Source organism: Piliocolobus tephrosceles, chromosome 21 (genome assembly GCF_002776525.5).
Source record: "Piliocolobus tephrosceles isolate RC106 chromosome 21, ASM277652v3, whole genome shotgun sequence".
NCBI classification, from domain to species: Eukaryota; Metazoa; Chordata; class Mammalia; order Primates; family Cercopithecidae; genus Piliocolobus; species Piliocolobus tephrosceles.
The window spans coordinates 38,423,270-38,448,175 of NC_045454.1; the positions used below are offsets into that span (position 1 = coordinate 38,423,270).

Below are 24,906 nucleotides of genomic sequence, written 5' to 3' on the forward strand. Positions count from 1 at the left end.
CCAGCCTGGGCGACAGAGCGAGGCTCTGTCTCAAAAAAAAAAAAAAAGGGCCGGGCGCGGTGGCTCAAGCCTGTAATCCCAGCACTTTGGCAGGCCGAGACGGAGGGATCACGAGGTCAGGAGATCGAGACCACCCTGGCTAACACGGTGAAACCACGTCTCTACTAAAAAATACAAAAAACTAGCCAGGCGAGGTGGCGGGCGCCTGTAGTCCCAGCTACTCGGGAGGCTGAGGCAGGAGAATGGCCTGAACCCGGGAGGCGGAGCTTGCAGTGAGCCCAGATCGCGCCACTGCACTCCAGCCGGGGGGGCAGCGCCACACGCGGTCGTCAAAAAAAAAAAAAAAAAAAAAAGAATCACCCCCCCAATTGAGAACGACTGGTCTATTTCTAACAAACTTATCACTACCTTGTTGGCAAAAAAATGTTAATAATAACTAACCCAACCGGGCACGGTGGCTCACTCCTATAATCCCATCACTTTGGAAGGCCAAGGCAGGAGAATCGTTTGAGCCCAGGAGCTCCAGACCAGCCTGGGCAACATAGCAAGGCCCTGTCTATACAAAAAAAAAAAATTAAAAAAATCAGTCAAGCACAGCGGCCTGCACTTGTAGTCCCAGCTACTCAAGAGGCTGAGGCATGAAAATCGCTTGAACCCAGGAGCTGGAGGCTGCAGTGAGCCAAGATCCCACCACTGCACTCCAGCCTGGGCAGCAGAGCAAGACTCTGTCTCAAAAATAATAATAATGACTCACCTTTACATAGCTTTTACCAGGTATAGACACTGTCCTAAAAGCATAGCATCTGTTAACTCACTTAATTCTCCAGAAAACCCTAGGAGTTCCTTTTCCTGTCCTGGGGCACAGAGTGATTGAGCAACTTGCCCCAGGTCACACAGCTGGGACACGGTGAAGTGCCAGGATTTGAACGTGGTTCCTCCAGCTCCAGAGCCTGCTTTCTCATGCTTTCTACTGCTTTTTTGGATATGGGACTTACCAGATTACATTTTTTAAAAATGAAAATTTTTTATGTCTTCAAAGCTGCAAAAGATTGTGGACACATTTGAGTCACTTCTCACCAATCAGACTTTATGGAGAACAGAAGGGAGGCAAGAAATCTCATCCACAGCTACTACTATTCTCCGGGATGTGGAATCGAAAGTTCTAGAAACTGCCTTGAAAGCTCCAGAACAAAAAGTCCAGAAAATCCAAAACAGTAGTGTGGGTAAGACAATAATGAGGCCTGATACACACAGGGGACTGGTTAGCAGCTGGGATCTGGGTTAGGCAATTAGAAAAAAAATAATGGAATAGACCACATGAGTCCGTTTATGTAAATTACATAAATGCATACAAATTCTAGAAAACGCAAACTTATCTAAAGTGACAGCGAGGGGCAGGAAGGAGGGGTGGCAGGGGCATGAGAAAATCTGGGGAAACTATTAGGGGTGGTGGAAATCTTCCGGCCTTGACTGTGGTGTTGGTTTCAGAGGTGTATGCACCCAACAAAACTCACCAGACTGTACACTTTAATATATGCAGTTGGTTAGACATCAATTATACCTAATAAAGTTGTTTATTCAGAAGATTGCCAATAGTTTCCAATCCCAGGTCTGGAATTTTCACTTAAATGTAGTTTGAGGACCAGGCGTGATGGCTCACACCTGTATTCCCAGCACTTTGGGAGGGTGAGGTGGGAGAATTACTGGAGCCCAGGAGCTCAAGACCAGCCTGGGCAGCATAGCGAGACCCCATCCTTTTAAAAAAATTTAAAACTTTGCCAGGTGCAGTGGCTTGTACCTGCACTCTCAACTACTCAGGAGGCTGAGGGAGAGGATGGCTTGAACCCAGGAGTTTGAGGCTGCAGTGAACTACGATCATGCCATTGCCACTCCAACCTGGATGACAGAACAAGAACCTATCTCATTTAAAAAAAAAAAAAAAATAGTTTTGGGCTGGGCAGGGTGGCTCACACCTATAATCCCAGCATTTTGAGAGGCCAAGGTGGGTGGATCACTTGAGGCCAGTAGTTTGAGACCAGCCTGGGCAACATGGTGAAACCTTATCTTTACTAAAAATACAAAAATTAGCCGGGCGTGGTGGCTCGTGACTGTTATCCCAGCTACTCTGGAGGCTGAGGTGGGAGAATCACTTGAACCCGGGAGGCAGAGGTTGCATTGAGCCTAGATCACACCACTGCACTCCAGCCTGGGTGACAGAGCAAGACTCTACCTAAAAAAAAAAGAGCAGATTTTGAAAAAGTCAGTGCCTATTCTTCTTGGAAAACTGGAATCTGGATACTTTGGTTCAAAATTAAACCATTTTCCAGAATACAGATAAATCTCATCTCTCCTGATTTTGCCACATCCTAATTGTTTGATCTGAGACCAGTGCCCTCACTTCATTGGGCTTCATTCTCCTGTCAATAAAATGGGGATAATATTAGCTGGACATGGTGGTGCGCAAATGTGGTCCCAGCTACTTGGGAGGCTGAGGTGGGAGGATCACTTGAGCTCAGGAGTTTGAGGCTGCAGTGAGCTGAGGTTGCACCACTGCACTCCAGCCTGGACAACAGAGTGAGAGCCTGTCTCGAAAAAAAAATTTAATAGAGATAATAAAAGTACATGTAATGCACTTAGGACTAGGATACCTCAGAAGCTAAACGACTCAAACTTTTAAAAAAGAAAAAAAGCTACAGTAGTAATTGCTATAATTATGATTATTCTATCTTTCCACTCTTTAGTATTATGAAATATTACTAAAATAGTGTCATTCTTTTTTATGTGAAACATAGTTTAATTTAGAAAATATTAAATAATATAAAAATAAGTCAAATTAAGGTTTTATAAAAACAACACAGAGTAACAAGCGATAATATAATGGATGATGAAATTAACATTGTGGGCAGGATGAGGTGGCTCACGCCTGTAGTCCTAGCACTTTTGGAGGCCGAGGTGGACAGATCACCTGAGGTCAGGAGTTCGAGATCAGCCTGGCCAAAAGGCAAAAACCTGTCTCTACTAAAAATACATTTATTTATTAATTTTTAAAAATGTATTTAAAAATACATTTATTTATTAATTATTAAATTAGCCAGGTGTGGTGGTGCACACCTGCAATCTCAACTACTCGGGAGGCTGAGTCAGGAGAATCATTTGCACCTCGGAAGCAGAGGTTGCAGTGAGCCAAGATCGCACCACTACACTCCAGACTGGGTGACAGAGAGAGACTCCATCTCGGAAAATAAAAATAAAAATAAAAATAATAATTAATTCGGCCAGGCACAGTACCTCATGCCTGTAATCTTAGCACTTTGGAAGGTTGAGGCAGATGGATGATCTGAGGTCAGGAGTTTGAGACCAGCCTGGCCAACATGGTGAAACCCTGTTTCTACTAAAAAAAATACAAAAAAATTAGCCACGCATGGTGGTGCATGCCTGTAATCCCAGTTACTCATGAGGCTGAGGCAGAAGAATTGCTTGAACCCGGGGGACAAAGGTTGCAGTTAGCTGAGAGCGCACCACTGCACTCTAGCCTGGGCAAAACAGCAAGACTCCATCTCAATAATAATGATAATAACAATAAATTCACTTATACTGAGCTCAAGAATTTCTATTCATTAAAACATACTAAATTAATGAAACAGTAGGCCAAAAACATTAATATATAATTAAATACTTGTAAACTGTTCAAAAACTGAGAGTCAATATTAGACAAGCCAGTAATAGTTTCTAGAATGTTAAAATAGTGTCATTCTTTTTTGTTTGTATGTTTGTTTGGAGATGGAGTCTCGCTCTATTGCCCAGGCTGGAGTGCAGTGGCACAATCTAGGTCACTGCAACCTCCGCCTCCTGGGTTCAAGCAATTCTCCTGCCTCAGCCTCCCTAGTAGCAGGGATTACAGGCGCCTGCCACCATGCCCAGCTAATTTTTGTATATTAGCAGAATTGGGTTTCACCACATTGGCCAGGCTGGTCTCGAACTCCTGACCTCAAGCAATCAAACGGTCTAAGCCTCCCAAAGTGCTGGGAATTCAGGCATGAGCCACTGCACCCAGCCATAAAATAGTGTCATTCTTGATGTGCTATTTTGTTGCTTGCTTCTTTTTTTTTTTTTTTTTTAACCTTTTAATACACACAAAAGGAGATAGGAGAATACAATCCCGGATGTACCCATCACCCAATTCAACATTTCCAACTCACAGCCAGTCTTGGGCTGTCTGCTTTTAAGATACATATTTTCGAGAGCTTAACTTTTTTAGCTTTATTAAGGTGTAATTTATAAATAAAATTGTATATATTTAAGGTGTACAATAGGATGACTTGATATATATTGTGGAATGATAATCACAAATTAGCTAACACATCCATCACTCACATGGTTACCTTTTTTCTCACGAGTTTTTCTTGATTGCAATTCATTTGCGACTTTATTTTTCTTTGAAGCCTGGTTCCCCACCATAGGGATATGTCATCACTTATTTATTTATTTACTTACTTACTTACTTATTTTCGAGACAGAGTCTCACTCTATCACCTAGGCTGGAGTGCAGTGGCGCGATCTCGGCTCACTACAACCTCTGCCTCCCGGTTTGAACTATTCTCGTGCCTCAGCCTCCCAAGTAGCTGAAGTTACAGGTACCTGCCACCACACCCAGCTAATTTTTGTATTTTTAGTAGAGATGGGGTTTCACCATGTTGGCAAGGCTGGTCTTAAACTCCTGGCCTCAAGCAATCCACCTACTATGGCCTCCCAAAGTGCTGGGATTACAAGCGTGAGCCACTGTGCCCAGCCCATGTCATCACTTATTTCATCAATTGCTTCTTGTTGAACATCTAGATAATTCAATGATAAACCATTATCATTGAAGCTGCTATGAACTTTCTTGTAGCTAAATCTGCCCTCCGTCCACAATCGTTTTCTGAGAATAAACTCCTAGAAATAGAACTGTTTCTTCAAAGGTGTATGCTAGGAGCTGTTAGTTAAGAACTTGGTTTCAGGAGTTAGAGTCTTACCTAACTTCTGATTTCAGTTTCCTCATCTATAGAATGGTCCCTCGTGAGGTTATAGGTTATTATAAGGTGACACGTGTAAGGCTCTTAGCTCAGTGCCCGACACATCCTAGACATTCAGTATATGTGAGCCATTTATGTTGCTATGAACATTTTTTTTTTGGAGGCAGCATCTCACTGTGTTGGCTGGGCTCGAATTCCTGGGCTCAAGCAATCCTTCTGCCTCAGCCTCTTGAGTAGCTGGGACTACAGGCATGCACCACCATGTCCCGTTCCTATGCATATTTTTAAAGCTTCTTACCATATCACTAAGCCTGCCCATTGCTTTTCTTACCAGCTGTTGAAACTCGAGTGATTACAGACAATTGCTCTGAAGACAGACAGACATTCAACTTGAACGTACAAATGAACTCAATGGACATCCATTGCAATGACGTCATCCAGGAAGACACACAAGGTACGCGTGATGGCTGCATTCAGAATCCTTCACACAGAGCCATGTCATTGTGTGAGGCGTGGGGAAGCAAGCCCACTGGGCTCTCCCCTAATGGGCTTGTTACCCTCAAACTGCGATATTGAAGATTTTCCCTTTTAAAAAAAAAAAAAAAAGACATTTTCCCAAAATGGAGATTTTCTATCATTCAGTATGGGAGGGACTTCTTTGCAATTTGAGAGGGTGGGGGAGTGCTGTTCTCCCTGTGTCCCAGTTTGGGTTCACCCAGAAGCAAACCCTGAAAGAAGTGTGAGAAGTTTCTTTGGGAGGTGATCCCCAGGAACAACAGCGGGTATATTCATCAGACTTCTCCAGAGAATCGCAACTAAAGAGCTAAAGAGTGTAGGGTGTGGGGGTGTGGGAAGAAAGGAGAGAGAGAGAGAGCAGGAGATGAGACAGATGGAGAGAAAGAGATGTGGAAACAGCTGGGGAGAGAGAGATGGAGAGAAAGATGGAAAGAGAGAGATGGGGAGAGAGAAGGAAAGAAAGAGATGAGGAGAGACATTTTAAAGAATTGGCTCACGTGACTATGGAAGTGCTACATGTCCAAAATCTGCAGGGTGGGCAGGCAGGCAGGAGACACAAGGAAGAGCTGATACTGCAGCTTGAATCCAAAGATAGTCTGAGGCCAGAACTCCCTTTTTCTCAGGAGACCTCAGTCTGTTTTCTCTTGAGGCCTTCAACTGATTGGACGAGGCCCACCCACATTATAGCGGGCAATCTGCTTTACTCAAAGTCTACTGATTTAAATATTAATCTCATCTTTAAAACACTTTCACGGCAACATCCAGGCCACATGTCTGGGGACCACAGCCTAGCCAAGTGGACATGTAAAATGAACCATCACTGTAGGTAAGAGGTAAAGTAAGACAGGCAAGAAAAGGCAGTCAATGAGGTAGGTACCTGAGTGAGCAGGTTGCTGTTGGGGTACCTGAGGCGCAATCCCATTGAGTTGTTCCATTCAGGGAGAGGGAGTTAGGATGTCTGTCCATCTGCTCTGATCTATCATTGGTGGAGGGTTGTTCTGGGGGCCGAACTTTCAAGTTCTTGCAGCCTGTCCTCTGTGCAGGCCAAACACAAATTCACGCCCATGGAAGTTCCCAGGCAGAGCCACCGATGCTTACAGCAGAATTCATCAGCATACACTTTTACACTGTTGGTGGGACTACAAACTAGTTCAACCATTGTGGAAAACAGTGTGGCGATTCCTCAAGGATCTAGAACTAAAAATACCATTTGACCCAGCCATGCCATTACTGGGGATATACCCAAAGGATATGCTGCTATAAAGTCATGCTGCTATAAAGACACATGCACACGTATGTTTACTGTGGCACTATTCACAATAGCAAAGACTTGGAATCAACCCAAATGTCCATTAGTGACAGACTGGATTAAGAAAATGTGGTACATATACACCATGGAATACTATGCAGCCATAAAAAAGGATGAGTTCCTGTCCTTTGTAGGGACGTGGATGCATCTGGAAACCATCATTCTCAGCAAACTATCGCAAGAACAGAAAACCAAATACCACATGTTCTCACTCATAGGTGGGAATTGAACAATGAGATCACTTGGACACAGGAAGGGGAACATCACACACTGGGTCCTATTGTGGGGAGGGGGAGGGGGGGAGGGATAGCATTAGGAGACATACCTAATGTAAATGATGAGTTAATGGGTGCAACACACCAACATGGCACATGTACACATATGTAACAAACCTGCACATTGTGCACATGTACCCTAGAACTTAAAGTATAATAGAAAAAAAAAAAAAAAAAGAAACCAAGAATCCTAGGGATTCAAGCCAGGGTGTCCATAGTACCTACAGCCTCTGTAAGAAGAAATAATTATTATTCATCGTCTCAGCGTTACCAGACTTTGATGGTTCCACAAAATGCAAAAAGTGGGTTGTTTGTATGAAAACACTCTTTGTTTTGTTTTGGTTTTGGTTTTTTTGTTTTTTGTCTTTGAGATGGAGTCTCACTCTGTCACCCAGGCTGGAGTACAGTGGCGTGATCGCAGCTCACTGCAGCCTCCACCTCCCAGGTTCAAGCGATCCTCCAGCCTCAGCCTCCCAAGTACCTGGGATTACAGGCATGCACCACCACCTCCAGCTAATTTTTGTATTTTTAGTAGAGACGGGGGTTTCACCATGTTGACCAGGCTGGTCTCGAACTCCTGATCTCAGTTGATCCACCCCCTCAGTCTTCCAAAGTGCTGGGGTTACAGGTGTGAGTCGCCTTGCCCAGCCCCAGCACTCTGTTATAATGAACCCTCCAGGGATCGCAGGACTTAAGCTCCAGCTGAGAACGACTCTTCTAAAAAATGGCAGACCGGGTGTGGTGGCTCACGCCTGTAATCCTAGCACTTTGGGAGGCCGAGGCAGGCAGATCACCTGTGGTTGGGAGTTCGAGACCAGCCTGACCAACATGGATAAACCCCCGTCTCTACTAAAAAATACAAACTTAGCCAGGTGTGGTGCCGGGTGCCTGTAATCCCAGCTACTCGGGAGGCTGAGAATTACTTGAACCATGGAGGTGGAGGTTGCAGTGAGCTGAGATCACGCCATTGCACTCCAGCCTGGGCAAAAAAAAGGGAAACTCTGTCTCAAAAAAAAAAAAAAAAAAATTAATATACATAAGAACACACTGTCCTCACAGCAACATTATTCAAAATAGCCAAAAAATGAAAATGACTCCAATGTCCATCAGTGAAAGACTGGATAAACAGAAGGTGGTATATCCATATAATGGAACATTATTTGGTCAGAAAAAGGAATGAAGCACTGACCCATGCTACAACATGGATGAACTTTGAAGACATGATGCTGAATGAAACACAGCAGATATAGAAGGCCACAGTGTATGATTCCATTTATACGAAATGTCTAGAATAGGTGAACTCATAGAGACAGAAAGCAGGTTGGTGGTTCCCAGGGGCTCAGTGAGGACTGCTTATGGGAATGGGCTCTCTTTTGGAGGTTATGAGAATGTTTTGGAACGACATAGAGGTGATAAAAACATTGTGAATGTACTCAACGCCACTGAATACAATTCACTTTTTTTTTTTTTTTTTTTTTTTTGAGACAGAATCTTGCTCTGTCACCCAGGCTGGAGTGCAGTGGTATAATCATGGTTCACTGCAGTCTCAACCTCCTGGGCTCAAGTGATCCTCCAGTCTCAGCCTCCCAAGTCACTTGTAGTGCCACTTTGCCTGGCTTTGGAGACGCTTTTAAAGATTCAGTTTTTGAGTTGGGCATGGTGGCTTACACCTGTAATCCCAACACTTTGGGAGGTCAAGGTGGGCGGATCACCTGAGGTCAGGAGTTTAAGACCAGCCTAGCGAACATGGTGAAACCTCGTCTCTCCTAAAAATGCAAAAATTAGCCGAGCACGGTGGCTCATGCCTGTAATTCCAGCACTTTGGGAGACCAAGGTAGGTGGATCACCTGAGGTCAGGAGTTCCAGACCAGCCTGGTCAACATAGTGAAACCCCGTCTCTACTAAAAAGACAAAAAATTAGCCAGGCATGGTGGTGTGTGCCTGTAATCCCAGCTACTTTGGAGGCTGAGGCGGGAGAATCACTTGAACCTGGGAGATGGAGGTTGCAGTGAGCTGAGATCGCACCACTGCACTCCAGCCTGGCTGGGCGACAAAAGCGAGACTCCATCTCAAAAAATAAGAAGAAACAGAAAAGAAAAGAAAAATGATTCAATTTTTCCGTTTCCTCAGGTCCCAGTGCTGTTGCCTTTATCTCATATTCTTCTCTTGGAAACATCATAAATGCAACTTTTTTTGAAGAGACGGATGAGAAAGATCGAGTGTTTCTGAACTCTCAGGTAGTGAGTGCTGCTATTGGACCCAAAAGGAATGTGTCTCTCTCCAAGTCTGTGACGCTGACTTTCCAGCACGTGAAGGTGGGTCACAGGTGTGATTTGAGCTTGTCGGATCTCAAGGAGGCAGGCCAAACAATGTATGTATCATCCCAGGCTGTGATTCTACACCCGCCCTGTTCAGGGTCATAGTCAGGAGGACCTGTCGCTATTGAGCATTTGAAATGTGGCTGGTCTGAACTGAGATTTTGAAGACAGTATTTCCAGATTTACATCTTGTAAATCAGCCTTTGAAGACTTAATAAGAAGAAAACAATAAGCTTGATTTAAACCAGGCAGGCTGGCATGCTCCTATAGTTCCAGCTACTTGCGAGGCTGAGGCAAGAGGATCGCTTGAGCCCAGGATTTGGAGGCTGCAGTGAGCTATGACTGCACCACTGCACTCCTGCCTGGGGCACAGAGCAAGACACTATCAGAAGAAGAAGAAAAACAAGAAGGAGAGGAAGAAAAGAAAGAAAGAAAGAAACAAAGAGGAAAGGAAGGAAGGAAGGAAGGAAGGAAGGAAGGAAGGAAGGAAGGAAAGAAGGAAGGAAAGAAGGAAGGAAGGAAGGAAGGAAAAGAGGGAGGGAGGGAAGTGACTGAGAATTTCCCCAAACCAATGGCAAACACCAAACCACAGATCCAGGAAGTTCAGAGAACCAATAAGAATAAATGAAAAAAAAAAAAAAGAATTAGTTAGATTTAATCATTCTTCATTGTATGCAAATATAAGAATTATAACATCACACTATATCCCACACAATTATAATGTATAAATTAAAAATAAATTTTTAAAAAGAAGTAAATCAAAACAAAAAAACAGAAAAGAAGAAAGGGCATGCCTGTAATCCCAGCACTTTGGGAGGCTGAGATGGGCGGATCATGAGGTCAAGCGATCGAGACCATCTTCGCTAACATGATGAAACTCCATCTCTACTAAAAATACAAAAATTAGCCGGGCATGGTGGCACGTGCCTGTAGTCCCAGCTACTTGGGAGGTTGAGGCAGGAGAATCGCTTGAACCTGGGAGGCAGAGGTTGCGGTGAGCCGAGATCACGCCACTGCACTCCAGCCTGGCGACAGAGCCAGACTCCGTCTCAAAAAAAAAAGAAAGAAAGAAAGAAAGAAAAGAAGAAAGGAATGTCAAATATCTCCTTGATAATATCTATGTTGATTATATTTATTAATTTATACTGGTCTATTTAAAAGATACTATGTTGAATATAGTGGGTTAAATAAAATTTCTTATTAAAGTTAATTTGACCTATATCTTTACCTTTTTTGAGAAAGGGGCTCATTCTGTGGCCCAGGCTGGAGTGCAGTTGCACAGTTATAGCTCACTACAGCCTCAAACTCCTAGGTTCAAGGGACTCTCCCACCTCAGCCTCCCCAGCCTCCCCAGCAGCTGGAACTACAGGTGTGTGCCACCACGCCCCACTAATTTTTTTACTTTTGGTAGCAAGAGGAACTCATAATGTTGTCCAGGCTGGTCTCAAACTCCTGGCCTCAAGCAATCCTCCCACCTCAACTTCTTTTTTTTTTTTTTTTTTTTTTTTTTTTGAGACGGAGTCTGGCTCTGTCGCCCAGGCTGGAGTGCAGTGGCATGATCTCTGCTCACTGCAAGCTCCGCCTCCCCGTGTAGCTGGGACTACAGGCTCCCACCACCTCGCCCGGCTAGTTTTTTGTATTTTTTGGTAGAGACGGGGTTTCACCGTGTAGGCCAGGATGGGCTTGATCTCCTGACCTGTGATCCACCCGTCTCGGCCTCCCAAAGTGCTGGGATTACAGGCTTGAGCCACCGCGCCCGGCCTCCACCTCAACTTCTTAAAACCCTGAAATAATAAGTATGAACTTCATCCAGCCTCTTTTTCTATTTTCCTTCTTTCTTTCTTTCTTTTTTTTTTTGGAATCGGAATCTGTCGCCCAGGCTGGAGTGCAGTGGTGCGATCTCAGCTCACTGCAACCTCCACCTCCTGGGCCCAAGCGATTCTCCTGCCTTAGCCTCCCAAGTAGCTGGGATTTCAGGTGAGTGCCACCACGCCTGGCTCATTTTTGTATTTTTAGTAGAGATGGGGTCTAGCCATGTTGGACAGACTGGTCTCCAACTCCTGACTTTAGGTGATCCACCCATCTTGGCCTCCCAAAGTGCTGGGATTACAGTCGTGAGCCACTGCATCCGGCTTCAAAGGCTAATTTTAATCTCTCTCCTCATGACATTTCTTTCCTATACCATGCCTCTCATCGCATGAGTAATTACTGTGATGTAAGGGAGTCAAAGACAAAATTGATTATACAACAACCAGGGACATTTGGCTTAGAGAGACTTTAGGGAAAAACATTATGTGAGCTTCAGACTCCACTGGTTTGTTTTTTTGTTTGTTTGTTTGTTTTTTTAACTCCCATGGTTGGGGTAAGGTTCTAAAACCAATGAAATCTCTTGAAACTGTCGTTCCCAGGGAGACTTTGCTTTATTTTATGTTACATGAAATCCCAAAAGAGCTGTGGTTATTGATCGGGAGTCCTGGTGGCCACATAAAATAGAAATTAGGTGCAGTGGTTCATGCCCGTAACCACAGCATCTTGGGAGGCCAAGGCAGGAGGATTGCTTGAGGCCAGGAGTTCAAGACCAGCCTGGGCAACATGTTGAAACCCCATCTCTACTAAAAACACAAGAGTTAGCTGGGCATGGTGGTGCACACTTGTAGTTCCAGCTACTGTGGAGGCTGAGATGGGAGGATCATTTGAGCCAGGGAGGTCAAGGTGGCAGTGAGCTGTGATTGCACCACAGCACTTCAGCCTGGGCGACAGAATGAGACCCTGACTCAAAAACGAACAAACAAAACAGAAATCACCTAAGTCACACTTCACGCAGATGCCTTAGCAGGTGGCACCCTGGCATAGGCCAACACTGAGAACTGTCCCTGCTGAGGAAAAAGACAGTGAGCTGGCTGCATGCAGTGGCTTATGCCTGTATGATCCCAGCACTTTGGGAGGCAAAGGAAGGCAGATTGCTTGAATCCAGGAGTTCAAGACCAGCCTGGGCAACATAGTTGACCCTGTCTCCACAAAAAATACAAAAATTAGCCCGGTGTGGTGGTGCATGGCTGCAACCCCAGCTACTCGGGAGGCTGAGGCAGGAGAATCGCTTGAACCCAGGAGGCGGAGGTTGCAGTGAGCCGAGACTGAGTCACTGCACTCCAGCCTGGGTAACAAAGTGAGATTTCGTCTCAAAAAAAAAAAAAAAAAGACAAAGACAATGAGCCCTTTCTATTTTCAGATGAACCACAGTATCAAAAAGGTCTTCTGTGTCTACTGGGAGACCACAAAGCAGGGAGGCCTGTGGTCCAGGGATGGCTGCTTCCTGATACATGTGAACAAGAGTCACACCATGTGTAATTGCAGTCACCTGTCCAGCTTCGCTGTCCTGATGGCCCTCACCAGCCAGGTATGATGTAAATGTTTTATTCTTCCAGCAAATACTTTCTGAGCCCCTACTAAATGGTAATAAGTGCTATTTTTTAAAAAACTGAAAAAAGGCCAAGCATGGTGGCTCATGCCTTTAACCCCAGCACTTTGGGAGGCCAAGATGGGCAGATAACCTGAGATCAAGAGTTTGAGGCCGGGCTCGGTGGCTCATGCCTGTAATCCCAACACTTTGGGAGGCCGAGGCAGGCGGATCACAAGGTCAGGAGATTGAGACCGTCCTGGCTAACACGTTGAAACTCCGTCTCTACTAAAAATACAAAAAAATTAGCCGGGCGTGGTGGCGGGAGCCTGTAGTCCCAGCTACTCGGGAGGCTGAGGCAGGAAAATGGCGTGAACTTGGGAGGCAGAGCTTGCAGTGAGCCGAGATCGTGCCACTGCACTCCAGCCTGGGCGACAGAGTGAGATTCCATCTCAAAAAAAAAAAAAAAAAAAAAAGAAGAAGAGTTTAAGACCAGCCTGGCCAACATGGCAAAAACCCATCTCTGCTAAAAATACAAAAATTAGCTGAACATGGTGGTACATGCCTGTAATCCCAGCTACTCAGGAGGCTGAGACAAGAGCATAGCTTGAACCTGGGAGGCAGAGGTTGCAGGGAGCTGAGATGATGCCATTGCACTCCAGCCTGGGTGATAGGGCAAGACTCCGTCTCAAAAAAAAAATCAACATATGGAAAAGACACAAGATAAGAAGTCCAGGAGAAACCTGGTGCCAGCTTCCAGTGTCCTCTCCCAGGAAAGTCGCACAGATGCAGTTAATTCTCCCAGCAATGACTTATGACAACGCATGTGAAGTGTTGTCAGCCAGGAAGCTCACCTGAGCCTTGGTGTTCAGGGTATGTATTGGGCAATCATTCACATAGGTATGCAGTGTCTACATGGCTGACCTCAGTTGCTCAGACTGTAGGACTCCAGGGCAAAAACATGATGACTAGGCCAGGCACAGTGGCTCACACCTGTAATCCCAGAACTTTAGGAGGCTGAGGCAGGCAGATCATGAGTCAGGAGATCAAGACCATCCTGGCCAACATGGTGAAACTCCATCTTTACTAAAAACACAAAAAATAGCCACGTGTGGTGGCGCACACCTGTAGTCCCAGCTACTCGGGAGGCTGAGGCAGGAGAATTGCTTGAACCTGGGAGGCAGAGGTTGTAGTGAGCCGAGATCATGCCACTGCACTCCAGCCTGGTGAAAGAGTGAGACTCTGTCTCAAAAAAAACGTGATTACTGTAAACCACATCATGAATGACTACTATTAAAAAGTGAAAAAATAACAGTTGCTGGTGAGGTGGCAGAAAAAAAGGAACACACACTAATTTGTTGGTGGGATTGCAAATTAGTTCAACCATTGTGGAAATCAGAGTGGCAATTTCTCAAAGAGCTGAAAACAGAACTACCATTCAACCCAGCAATCCTATTACTGGGTATATACACAAAGGAATATAAATCATTCTATCACAAAGACACATGCACACATGTGTTCACTGCAGCACTATTCACAATAGCAGAGACACAGAATCAACCTAAATGGCCATCAATGGTAGACTGGATAAAGAAAATATGGTACATATAGACCATGGAATACTATGCAGCCATAAAAAAGAATGAGCTCATGTCCTTTGCAGGGACATGGATGGAGACGGAGGCCATTATCCTTAGTGAACGAGCGCGGGAACAGAAAACCAAATACTCGCATTCTCACTTATAAGTGGGAGCTAAATGAGGAGAATATATGGACACAAAGAGGGGAACAACAGACACTGGGGCCTATCGGAGGGTGGAGGGTGGAAGGAAGGAGAGGACCAGTAAAAATAATTAATGGGTACCAGGCTTAATACCTGAGTGATGAAATAATCTGTACAACAAACCCCGCAACAGGGGTTTATCTATGTAACAAACCTGCACATGTATCTCAGAACTGAAAAAAGTTTTTAAAATCCCATCATTAGTATGAGCTCTGGGATCAAACTGGTACTGCATAGCACAAGCCCTCTGCGTACAAAAATAGTTATTTTTTTTTAGATACGGGGTCTCACTTGTTGCTCAGGCCAGTTTTGAACTCCTGGCCTCCAGCAATCCTCCCATCTCAGCTTCCCAAAGCCATTGGGATTACAGGTGTGAGATACCATGGCCCAAAAAACACTTTGTAAAGATTGTGGCAAAATACACAGAACACAAAATTTACCATCTTAGCCATTTTTCAATGTATATGCAGTTCAGTAAGGTACATTTATATTGTGCAATCATCAACCACCATATCCATCTCCAGAACTCTTTCATCTTGCAACACTGAAACTCCACTCCTTAAACAGCTCCCTGTTCTCTCTCTCTCCTCTCCCCAGCCTCTGGTAACTGCCATTCTACTTTTTTTGAGGGGATGGTGACATATTCTGCCGCCCTACCTATGCATATGTCCAAACTCATCAAAATGTATACATTTAATATGTGCAATTTTTGGTACATTAAGTATACACCTCAATAAAGCTGAAAACAAAAAAGACGGTCTAGCAATCTACATTAGCAGTCTACATTAGCAATCTACATTAGCAGTCTACATTAACAATCTACATTGGCAGTCTACGTTAACAATCCGCACTGGCAGTCTACGTTAACAATCTACATTGGCAGTCTACGTTAACAATCTCGTTAACAATCTACATTAGCAATCTATATTAGTAGTCTATATTAGCAGTCTACATTAGCAATCTACATCAGCAGTCTAATGGCCCCACACTACTACTGAACTTGGTGCCTGCGTCTAGGATGCCCCAGTTCAAGGAGGGAGCCATAATCCCAGCGCAGGAAAGCATAGCTGTGAACTCTTTTTCTCGGTCCCAGGAGGAGGATCCCGTGCTGACTATCATCACCTATGTGGGGCTGAGCCTATCTCTGCTGTGCCTCCTCCTGGCGGCCCTCACCTTCCTCCTGTGTAAAGCCATCCAGAACACCAGCACCTCACTGCATCTGCAGCTCTCGATCTGCCTCTTCCTGGCCCACCTCCTCTTCCTCGTGGGGATTGACCAAACTGAATCCAAGGTACTGACAGTGTCTCAGAGGATGCCCTGCCCTGCCCCAAGGGACACTGAGCTCATGGAGCAAGCCTGCGCTGGATTCCTTAATAAAATGTCTTTGGGTCTGTAGAGGAGAAAAATATAATTTTCCCGCTACCATTCTGGTAGCTGGGACCCGTATAACAAAAGACAGATAAGAGAAAAAGCAAACAGAAGTTTATTAACATGTATATTTCATATATACACGGGAGATACCCAGGGAATGAGGCATTCTCAAAGAGGTAGTTTAGAACAACAGCATTTTTGACAAAGAATGATAAATTTTTAGAGGACGGAAAAAGATATTTGGTCTTTATTAGGGGCAGCAAAGTATGGGAAGGCAAATATCTGAGAAATGAGTGATAGATAATTAGTATCACTGATTGTATTAGTCCATTTTCAGGCTGCTGATAAAGACATACCCAAGACTGAGAAGAAAAAGAGGTTTAAATGGGCTTACCGTTCCACATGGCAGGGGAGGCCTCAGAATCATGGCGGGAGGCAAAAGGCACTTTTGTTTTTTGTTAAGACAGAGGCTCGCTCTGTCGCCCAGGCTGGAGTGCAGTGGCGCCATCTCGGCTCACTGCAAGCTCCACCTCCTGGGTTCACGCCATTCTCCTGCCTCAGTCTCCCAAGTAGCTGGGACTACAGGAGCCCGCCACTATGCCCGGCTAATTTTTTGTATTTTTTTAGTAGAGACAGAGTTTCACCATATTAGCCAGGATAGTCTCGATCTCCTGACCTCATGATCTGCCCGCCTCGGCCTCCCGAGCAAAAGGCACTTTTTACATGGTGGCAGCAAGAGAAAAAAATGAGGAAGATCCAAAAGCGGAAACCCCTGATAAAACCATCAGATCTCGTGAGACTTATTCCCTACCGCGAGAACAGTATGGGGGAAACCGCCCCCATGATTCAAATTATCTCCCACCGGGTCCCTCCCACAACACGTGGGGATTATGGGAGTACAATTCAAGATGAGATTTGGGTGGGGACACAGAGCCAAACCGTATCATTGGTTTTGTAGATTCCTCCAGCGTTGGCTCCAGACGGATGAGGATCTAAAGTTGTCTTGGTGGCTGTCACGCCTGTAATCCCAGCACTTTGGGAGGCCGAGGTGGGCAGATCAGCTGAGGTCAGGAGTTCAAGACCAGCCTGGTCAACCTGGCAAAACTCCGTCTCTACTAAAAATACAAAATATTAGCTGAGCATGGTGGTGAGCACCTGTAATCCCAGCTACTTGAGAGGCTGAGGCAGGAGAATTGCTTGAACCCGAGAAGCAGAGGCTGCAGTGAGCCAAAGATTGTGCCATTGCACTCCAACCTGGGCAACAAGAGCAAAACTCCATTTTAAATAAATAAATAAATAAGTTGTCTTGGTGATCAACTTTCGTCCTCCCCATAGCAAGGGTAGGAGGGTAGAAAGAAGAGAATAGGTAGGAGGAATACCTTTGTAAATTAGTGTCCTGGTGTACTACTCAGTCTTCAGAAAAAGAAGGAAATCCTGCCATTTGTGGTAACATGGATGAACCTGGAGAGTGTTATGCTGGGTGAAATAAGCAAGGTACAGAAAGACAAATAGTGCATGATCTCACTTACGTGTGGAATCTAAAATAGCCAAACTCACAAAAGCAAAGAGCAGAAATGGTTGTTAGCAGAGACTAGGGCAGCAGGGAAGGGGTTTAGGGAGACACTGGTCAAAGGATACCAAATTTCAACTAGACAGGAAGAATAAATTCAAGAGAGCTGTTGTACATCATGATGACCATAGTCAAGAACAACATATTGTATATTGAAAAATTGCTAACAAAGTAGATTTTAAGTGTTCTCACCCCCACCCCCCAAAACAGACAAGTACATAAAGGTATGTCCTGCTTTTAGGCAATTAGGGGGAGGACAGAGAGCTTTTTTTGTCTCTGCTTCTTCTCAACTGCCTTCAGTTTCAAATAATCCCTTGGGCCAGACACAGTGACTCACATCTGTAATCCCAGCACACTGGGAGGCAATGGTGGACAGATCACTTGAGGCCAGGGGTTCGAGGCCATCCTGGGCAATATAGTGAGGCCTTGTCTCTACAAAAAACAAAAAAAAAAAACAAAATTAGCTGGGCATAGTAGTGCATATCTGTAGTCCCAGCCGCTTGGGAGGCTGACACAGGAGGATTACTTGAACCCAGGAGTTCGAGGCTACAGTGAGCTTTGATTGCAACCACTGTACTAGAGCCTGGGTGACAGAGCAAGACTCTGTCTCAAAAAAAAAAAAAAAAGAATCATAATCACAATCTCTTATGCTAAAGTGAAACTTTTTTCCTCAATTTTATTTTTAATTGAAAAATAAGAATTGTATAAAATTATGGGGTACAATGTGAAGTTTTCATAGATGTACACCTATGAAATGATCAAACCAAGATAACGAACATATCTATCACTTCCATACTTATCATTTCTTTGTGATGAAAACATTTAAAATTCACTCTTTTTGGACTGTGGGTGGAGGCTCATGCTTGTAATCCCAGCACTTTAGGAGGCTGAGGAGGGAGGATCACTTCAGCCCAGGAGTTGGAGACTGGCCTGGGCAATATAGTGAGACCCCGTCTCTGCAAAACTTAGCGAGTATGGTGGTACACACTTGTAGTCCCAGCTACTCGGGAGGCTGAGGTGGGAGGATCACTTGAGCCTGAGAGGTCAAGGCTGCAGTGAGCTATGATTGTGCCACTGCACTCCACCTGGGTGACAGAGTGAGATCCTGTCTGAAAGAAATAAAATAAAACAAAATCCACTCTTTTAGCAACTTTGAAATTCATAATATATTATTATTAACTATAGTCACCAGGCAGTACAGTAGGAGTGGAGAGTAGAGAGGAGGTTCCCAGAGGTTGAGTGGGGAAGTGGATGAGGAAAGGAGACATTGCTCAAAGTATACAAAGTCTTAGTTAAAAAGGACGGATACATTCTGGTGATCTGTTGCAAAGTGGCATAGGTGGAGGTGGCACCACTTTCAGTCCCAAGGGCAGGTTGAAGGGGTTGGTGCCCAGATGTCCAATGCTAGCCTTGACTATCAGCTATCTTTATTTTTTTAAATATAATTGAGATGGGGTCTCACTAAGTTTCCCAGGCTGGTCTCAAACTCCTGGGCTTAAGCAGTCCTCCCACTTCAGCCTCCCAAAGTGCTGAGATTACAGACATGAGCCACTGCGTCCAGTTCCCCTTTACTTTTAATGCCCTTGGTCTGATGTCAGGTGTTCTGAACCCAAAGCCAATGTCAAGAAGAGGTCCTAGGGCCATACTCCACCCTGACAACCCCTTCAGGCATTCCTTTCTCCTCCCTGAGGTGCTGTGCGCCATCATCGCCGGTGCCTTGCATTATCTCTACCTGGCCGCCTTCACCTGGATGCTGCTGGAGGGCCTGCACCTCTTCCTCACTGCACGGAACCTGACAGTGGTCAACTACTCAAGCATCAACAGACTCATGAAGTGGATCATGTTCCCAGTGGGCTATGGCGTTCCCGCTGTGATTGTGGCCATTTCTGCAGCCTCCAGGCCTCACTTTTATGGAACCGCTAATCGGTGAGCTTGAATCCCACCCTGTGTCATGGACAGTTTCCTAAGAAAGCTTTGGAGGGCAGCATTCATGATGATGGTGAGACTATACGTAACCAATGCACTCTATGTTCCCCTTTATAACAGCTCTAACCTCTTTCCTAGCAAGGCAGGGTGAGATGGTGGTAAGAGTTTGCAAGGTTCTAGAAGTCTTATACAACCAACAGGTTCATACGCCCACTGCACAGTAACATACCAATCCACCAAGACAGCAAAGTTTGCAGCAGAAAAAGAGCTTAATGAGGCCAGGTGTAGTGGCTCACACCTGTAATCCCAACACTTTGGGAGGCCAAGGTGAGAGAATCACTTGAGGCCAGGAGTTCAAGACCAGCCTGGGCAATATAGCAGACCCTCATCTCTACAAAAAAAATTAAAAATTAACTGAGCACAGTGGCTCACACATGTAACCCCAGCACTTCAGGAGGCCCAGGCAGGAGGATCTCTTGAGTTCACGAGTTCAAGACCAGCCTGAGCAACATAGCAAGACCTTGTATCTACTAAAAATTTAAAAAAAAAAAAAAAAGCCAGGCATGGTGGTACACACCTGTAGTCCCAGCTACACAAGAAGCTGAGAAGGAAGGATTGCCTGAGACCAGGAGTTCAAGGCTGCAGTGAGCTATGCTCAGGCCACTACACTCCAGCCTGGGTGACAGATCAAGACCTTATCTCAAAAAAAAAGAGAGAATTTCATAATCTCAGGGCGCCAAGCGAGGAAATGGGAGAAGATTCTCAAATCAATCTCCTCAAGGAGTTCTGGACTGGGGCTTTTAAAGGGATCATGGAGGATGTGGAGGCTGGAAAGTGTGGGTCATTGATTGTTCAGGGTACAGCAGATGAAATCATCAGGAGATGGAAACTGCCTTCTTCGGTGACTCAGCTCCTCCTGTGGTCCTTCAGAGCAGCTGAAGCCAGTAGCTTCACTGGTACACAGGACCTGAAAGAATATCTCAAGGGGAAACCTAATGGTTTTTGTTTTGTTTTGGTTTGGTTTTTTTGAGACAGAGTTTCGCTCCTGTTACCCAGGCAGGAGTGCAATGGCACGGTCTTGGCTGACTGCAACTTCCACCTTCTGGGTTCAAGCGATTCTCCTGCCTCAGCCTCCCCAGTAGCTGGGATTACAGGTGCCCACAACCACGCCCAGCTAATTTTTGTACTTTTAGTAGACATGGGGTTTCACCATGTTGACCAGACTGGTCTGGAACTCCTGACCTCAGGAGATCCACCCACCTCCGCCTCCCAAAATGCTGAGATTACAGGCGTGAGCCACGGCGCCCGGCTGAAACTTCATGTTTTATCATGTTTAAGTTTTTACCTATAGAGCAGTAAAGGGAAACTGTTATCTAGGATCTGTGTGATTCTAGGATAGCAGGCACCAAACAGCTAGGAGGAAGCAGGTCAGAGAGCAAGCTCACCTGGTGGTGAATCCTGGATGTACTGCAAGCTCAGCTTGTTTTCATTTCTCCCCCTTTCTTCTTCTCTGATTATTTTTATAAAGTTTATAGGGATGGCTTCAGAAGGAGAGGGTTTTGAGTGTTGTTCAAAAGACTGTCAAGACGAATAAATAATAGAAAGAAGAGAAGGAAGGAAGGAAGGAAAGAAGGAAGGAAGGGAAAGAAAGAAAGAAGGAAAGAAAGAGAAAGGAAGGAAGGAAGGAAGGAAGGAAGGAAGGAAGGAAGGAAGGAAGGAAGGAAGGAAGGAGGAGGGAGGGAGGGAGGGAGGGAGGGAGGGAGGGAAAAGAAAAGAAAAGAGAGAGCTTTATTGGCAATATTGGTTTGCAAACCAAAAAAAAGAAAGTCTCCAGCATGAGCCACAGGTGCTCCCTCTTTGAAAAGGGGAAGCACAAGTTAGGTTTGATGCCTCACTAGATCTGTATTACACAACAGAGTCGTAAACATTCAGGAGGTTTGGAAAAGCTGTACCTATTTAAGATGAGAGCAGAGTGCATGCACAATGGATAAACATATATATACAACATACATCCCACATTCACTTTGGGGCAGGATTTTAGCATTAAAATAAGATGGAAAGCCGAGCGCAGTAGCTCAAGCCTGCAATCCCAGCACTTTGAGAGGCTGAGGCGGGTGGATGACCTGAGGTCGGGAGTTGGAGACCAGCCTGGCCAACACAGTGAAACCCCGTCTCTACTAAAAAGACAAAAAATTAGCCGGGCGTGGTGGTGTGTGCCTGCAATCTCAGCTACTTGGGAGGCTGAGGGAGGAGAATCACTTGAACCTGGGAAGTAGAAGTTGCAGTGATCTGAGATCATGCCATTGCCCTCCAGCCTGGGCAACAAGAGCGAAAATCCATCTCAAAAAAAAAAAAAAAGATGGAAGACCAGGCATGGTGGTTCACACCTGTAACCGCAGCACTTTGGGAAGTCATGGAGGAAGGATTGCTTGAGCCCAGGAGTTCAAGACCAGCCTGGGCAACATAGCAAAACCCCATCTCTACCAAAAAAAAAAAAATTGTTTTAATTAGCTGGACATAGTGATGCATGCCTATAGTCCTAGCTACTTAGGAGGCTGGGGCAGGAGGATCCCTTGCGCACAGGAGTTCAAGGTTGCAGTAAGCTGTGATAGAGCGACTGCACCACAGCCTGAGTGACAGAGCAAGATCCAACTCTAAAAAATATATAAATAAAATGAAATAAATAATGAGGAGGAATGTGGCTCTACACCAAAAGTTGAACCATAGGACACAAAGACAGTTTGTGCACATCCTCTATAAACTAACTGAAACTGGCTTAAGATCCCCAACTGCTTTGACTGGTTGCCTTTCCAGTCAGTTATGTGGTCTGGATCGTATATCAGAGGTAGAAGGGGACTTACCCCTTCCTGTGTCCGAGTGTTCTCATTGTTCAATTCAGGATATCATTAGGAGATATACCTAATGTAAACGACGAGCTAATGGGTGCAGCACACCAACATGGCACATGGATACATACGTAACAAACCTGCACTTTGTGCACATGTACCCTAGAACTTAAAGAATAAAAAAAAAAAAAAAAAAAGAATAGGTCCAAAAAAAAAAAAAAAGAGGTAGGAGGGGACTGATGGCGCCCATTGCTCTGGAGTTTAGCAAGTGTGCATTTTCTTGTAGCCAGAGGAATTTAGAGAGTTGCTTCACCAGCCAGGCCCTGAACCCACAGGTAACTTGGTTTCCTTAACCTTAGGGTCCATCTTAGTGCAGTCTCTTGGATCACAAGAGTTAGGTCCCAAATTTTTTTTTTTTTTTTTTTTTTTTGCGACGGACCCTGGCTCTGTCATCCAGGCTGGAGTGCAGTGGCGGGATCTCAGCTCACTGCAAGCTCCGCCTCCCGGGTTCATGCCTTTCTCCTGCCTCAGCCTCCTGAGTAGCTGGGACTACAGGCACCTGCCACCACACCCAGTTAATTTTTTGTATAGTTATTAGAGACAGGGTTTCACTGTATTAGCCAGGATGGTCGGATCTCCTGATCTCGTGATCCGCCCGCCTCCGCCTCTCGAAGTGCAGGGATTACGGGCGTGAACCACAGCGCCTGGCCAGTACCAACTTTATTCTTCCTGTGATTTGAGCTCTCAAGTCTCAGTCCCCTCATTAGCGAGATGAGAATAATAGTTGTCCCCATTGTTCCAACCTCACAGTGCTGGTGTGAACATTCAACAGGACTGTGCTCCTAAAATGCTTAACAGGACGATGTTTCTCCTAGCTATTTGGTGCCTATTATCCTAGAATCACACCACAGTTACTAAAAAGCTTAAATTCTGTAAAAACTCTAAGAATCTGGTAATGTCACAAAGCTGTGTCCACCCCAGCCAATAGAGATCAATCTAGCTATATTAAATCACATACTTAAATTCCAAATTAAACTCTGTACACATACCAATTTAAATGTATATATATCTCCAATTGTGTGTAATAGGTTCAATAAGGATTTAAATGAAAATATATTTTGTATAATTCTACTTCAAAATACCTTGAGCTATGAGAACTTTTTATGTTGCAGCATCAATTTTAATTTGAGCACATAATTTGTTGTTGTTTTCATTTGAATCATAAAAATAAGACAAGTTTGTTAAATTTTTTTCATAGTTTTTGAAATATATAAAGTAAAAAGTGAAAGTGGCTGTCACATGTGACGTGTGGATCAAAGCTGCAATCAAAATGTGTAATCAGGCCGGGCGCGGTGGCTCAAGCCTGTAATCCCAGCACTTTGGGAGGCCGAGACGGGCGGATCACGAGGTCAGGAGATCGAGACTATCCTGGCTAACACGGTGAAACCCCGTCTCTACTAAAAAATACAAAAAACTAGCTGGGCGAGGTGGCGGGCGCCTGTAGTCCCAGCTACTCGGGAGGCTGAGGCAGGAGAATGGCGTAAACCCGTGAGGCGGAGCTTGCAGTGAGCTGAGATCCGGCCACTGCACTCCAGCCTGGGCGACAGAGCGAGACTCCGTCTCAAAAAAAAAAAAAACAAAAAAAAAACAAAATGTGTAATCAAAGCTGATTGTTGGCCAGGCGTGGTGGCTCATGCCTGTAATCCCAGCACTTTGGGAGGCCAAGGGGAGCAAATCACGTGAGATCTGGAGTTCAAGACCAGCCTGGCCAACATGGCGAAATCACATCTCCACGAAAAATGCAAACATTAGCCAGTGTGGTGGTGCACATCTGTAATCCCAGCTAGTCAGGAGACTAAGGCAGGAGAATCACTTGAATCCAGGAGGCAGAGGTTGCAGTGAGCAGAGATTGTACCACTGCACTCCAACCTGGGCAACAGAGCAAGACCCTGTCTCAAAAAAAAAAAAAAAATGCTGATTGTCATCTGCTGACTTTCAAGAGAAACTGGAAACAATTCTCTGGTAGGAAAAGAGTCACTTTATGTTGATCTCATGTGCTTTCTCCGATCTCTCTTTGTATCTCTTTTCCCATTGTTCCTAGATGCTGGCTCCACCTGGACCAGGGATTTATCTGGGGTTTCCTTGGCCCAGTCTGTGCCATTTTCTCTGTGAGTATGTGCCTTTGATTTTCCCAAACTAAGAACAACCAAGAGAAGTGCTGGGTACAAGATGGTACAAGGGGCTTGCATTTCCACTGTTGGCTGGATCGATTTTCCACCTGCTACCAATTCAATCCCATGTACAGGGAGGTTGGACTCCTGTGTGCAATTTAAAGTGGAAATCATACATTATTTTAACTTGCATTCTGCCTTGTTTGTGTTGGTCCTGCAGGTGAATTTAGTATTTTTTATCTTGGTCTTTTGGATTTTGAAAAGAAAACTTTCCTCCCTCAATAGTGAAGTGTCAACCATCCAGAACACAAGGTAGGATGTGACAAATGGTACTTCCTACTCTCTTTGCTTCTACCAATCCCTCCTACATATCCATACACACGTACACTCAACAGCCATGCTCCCAGGACTA

At 44.9% G+C, this 24,906-nt stretch overlaps 1 protein-coding gene across 5 annotated transcripts in view; it reads left to right on the forward strand.

Moving 5' to 3' along the window:
- The window catches only part of ADGRE3 (adhesion G protein-coupled receptor E3), a 62,761-nt gene that overhangs the window by 26,386 nt on the left and 11,469 nt on the right, over nt 1-24,906 (forward strand). For 4 of the 5 annotated variants that reach the window (XM_026456928.1, XM_026456929.1, XM_026456932.1 and 1 more), the window contains 8 exons: nt 1,040-1,223; nt 5,347-5,466; nt 9,243-9,427; nt 12,660-12,827; nt 15,704-15,901; nt 19,242-19,477; nt 24,425-24,491; nt 24,715-24,806. In XM_026456928.1, coding sequence (XP_026312713.1) covers nt 1,040-1,223; nt 5,347-5,466; nt 9,243-9,427; nt 12,660-12,827; nt 15,704-15,901; nt 19,242-19,477; nt 24,425-24,491; nt 24,715-24,806 — 1,250 coding nt within the window. The remainder of the gene's footprint in view (nt 1-1,039; nt 1,224-5,346; nt 5,467-9,242; nt 9,428-12,659; nt 12,828-15,703; nt 15,902-19,241; nt 19,478-24,424; nt 24,492-24,714; nt 24,807-24,906) is intronic. The other variant, XM_026456930.1, reaches the window with a different exon arrangement.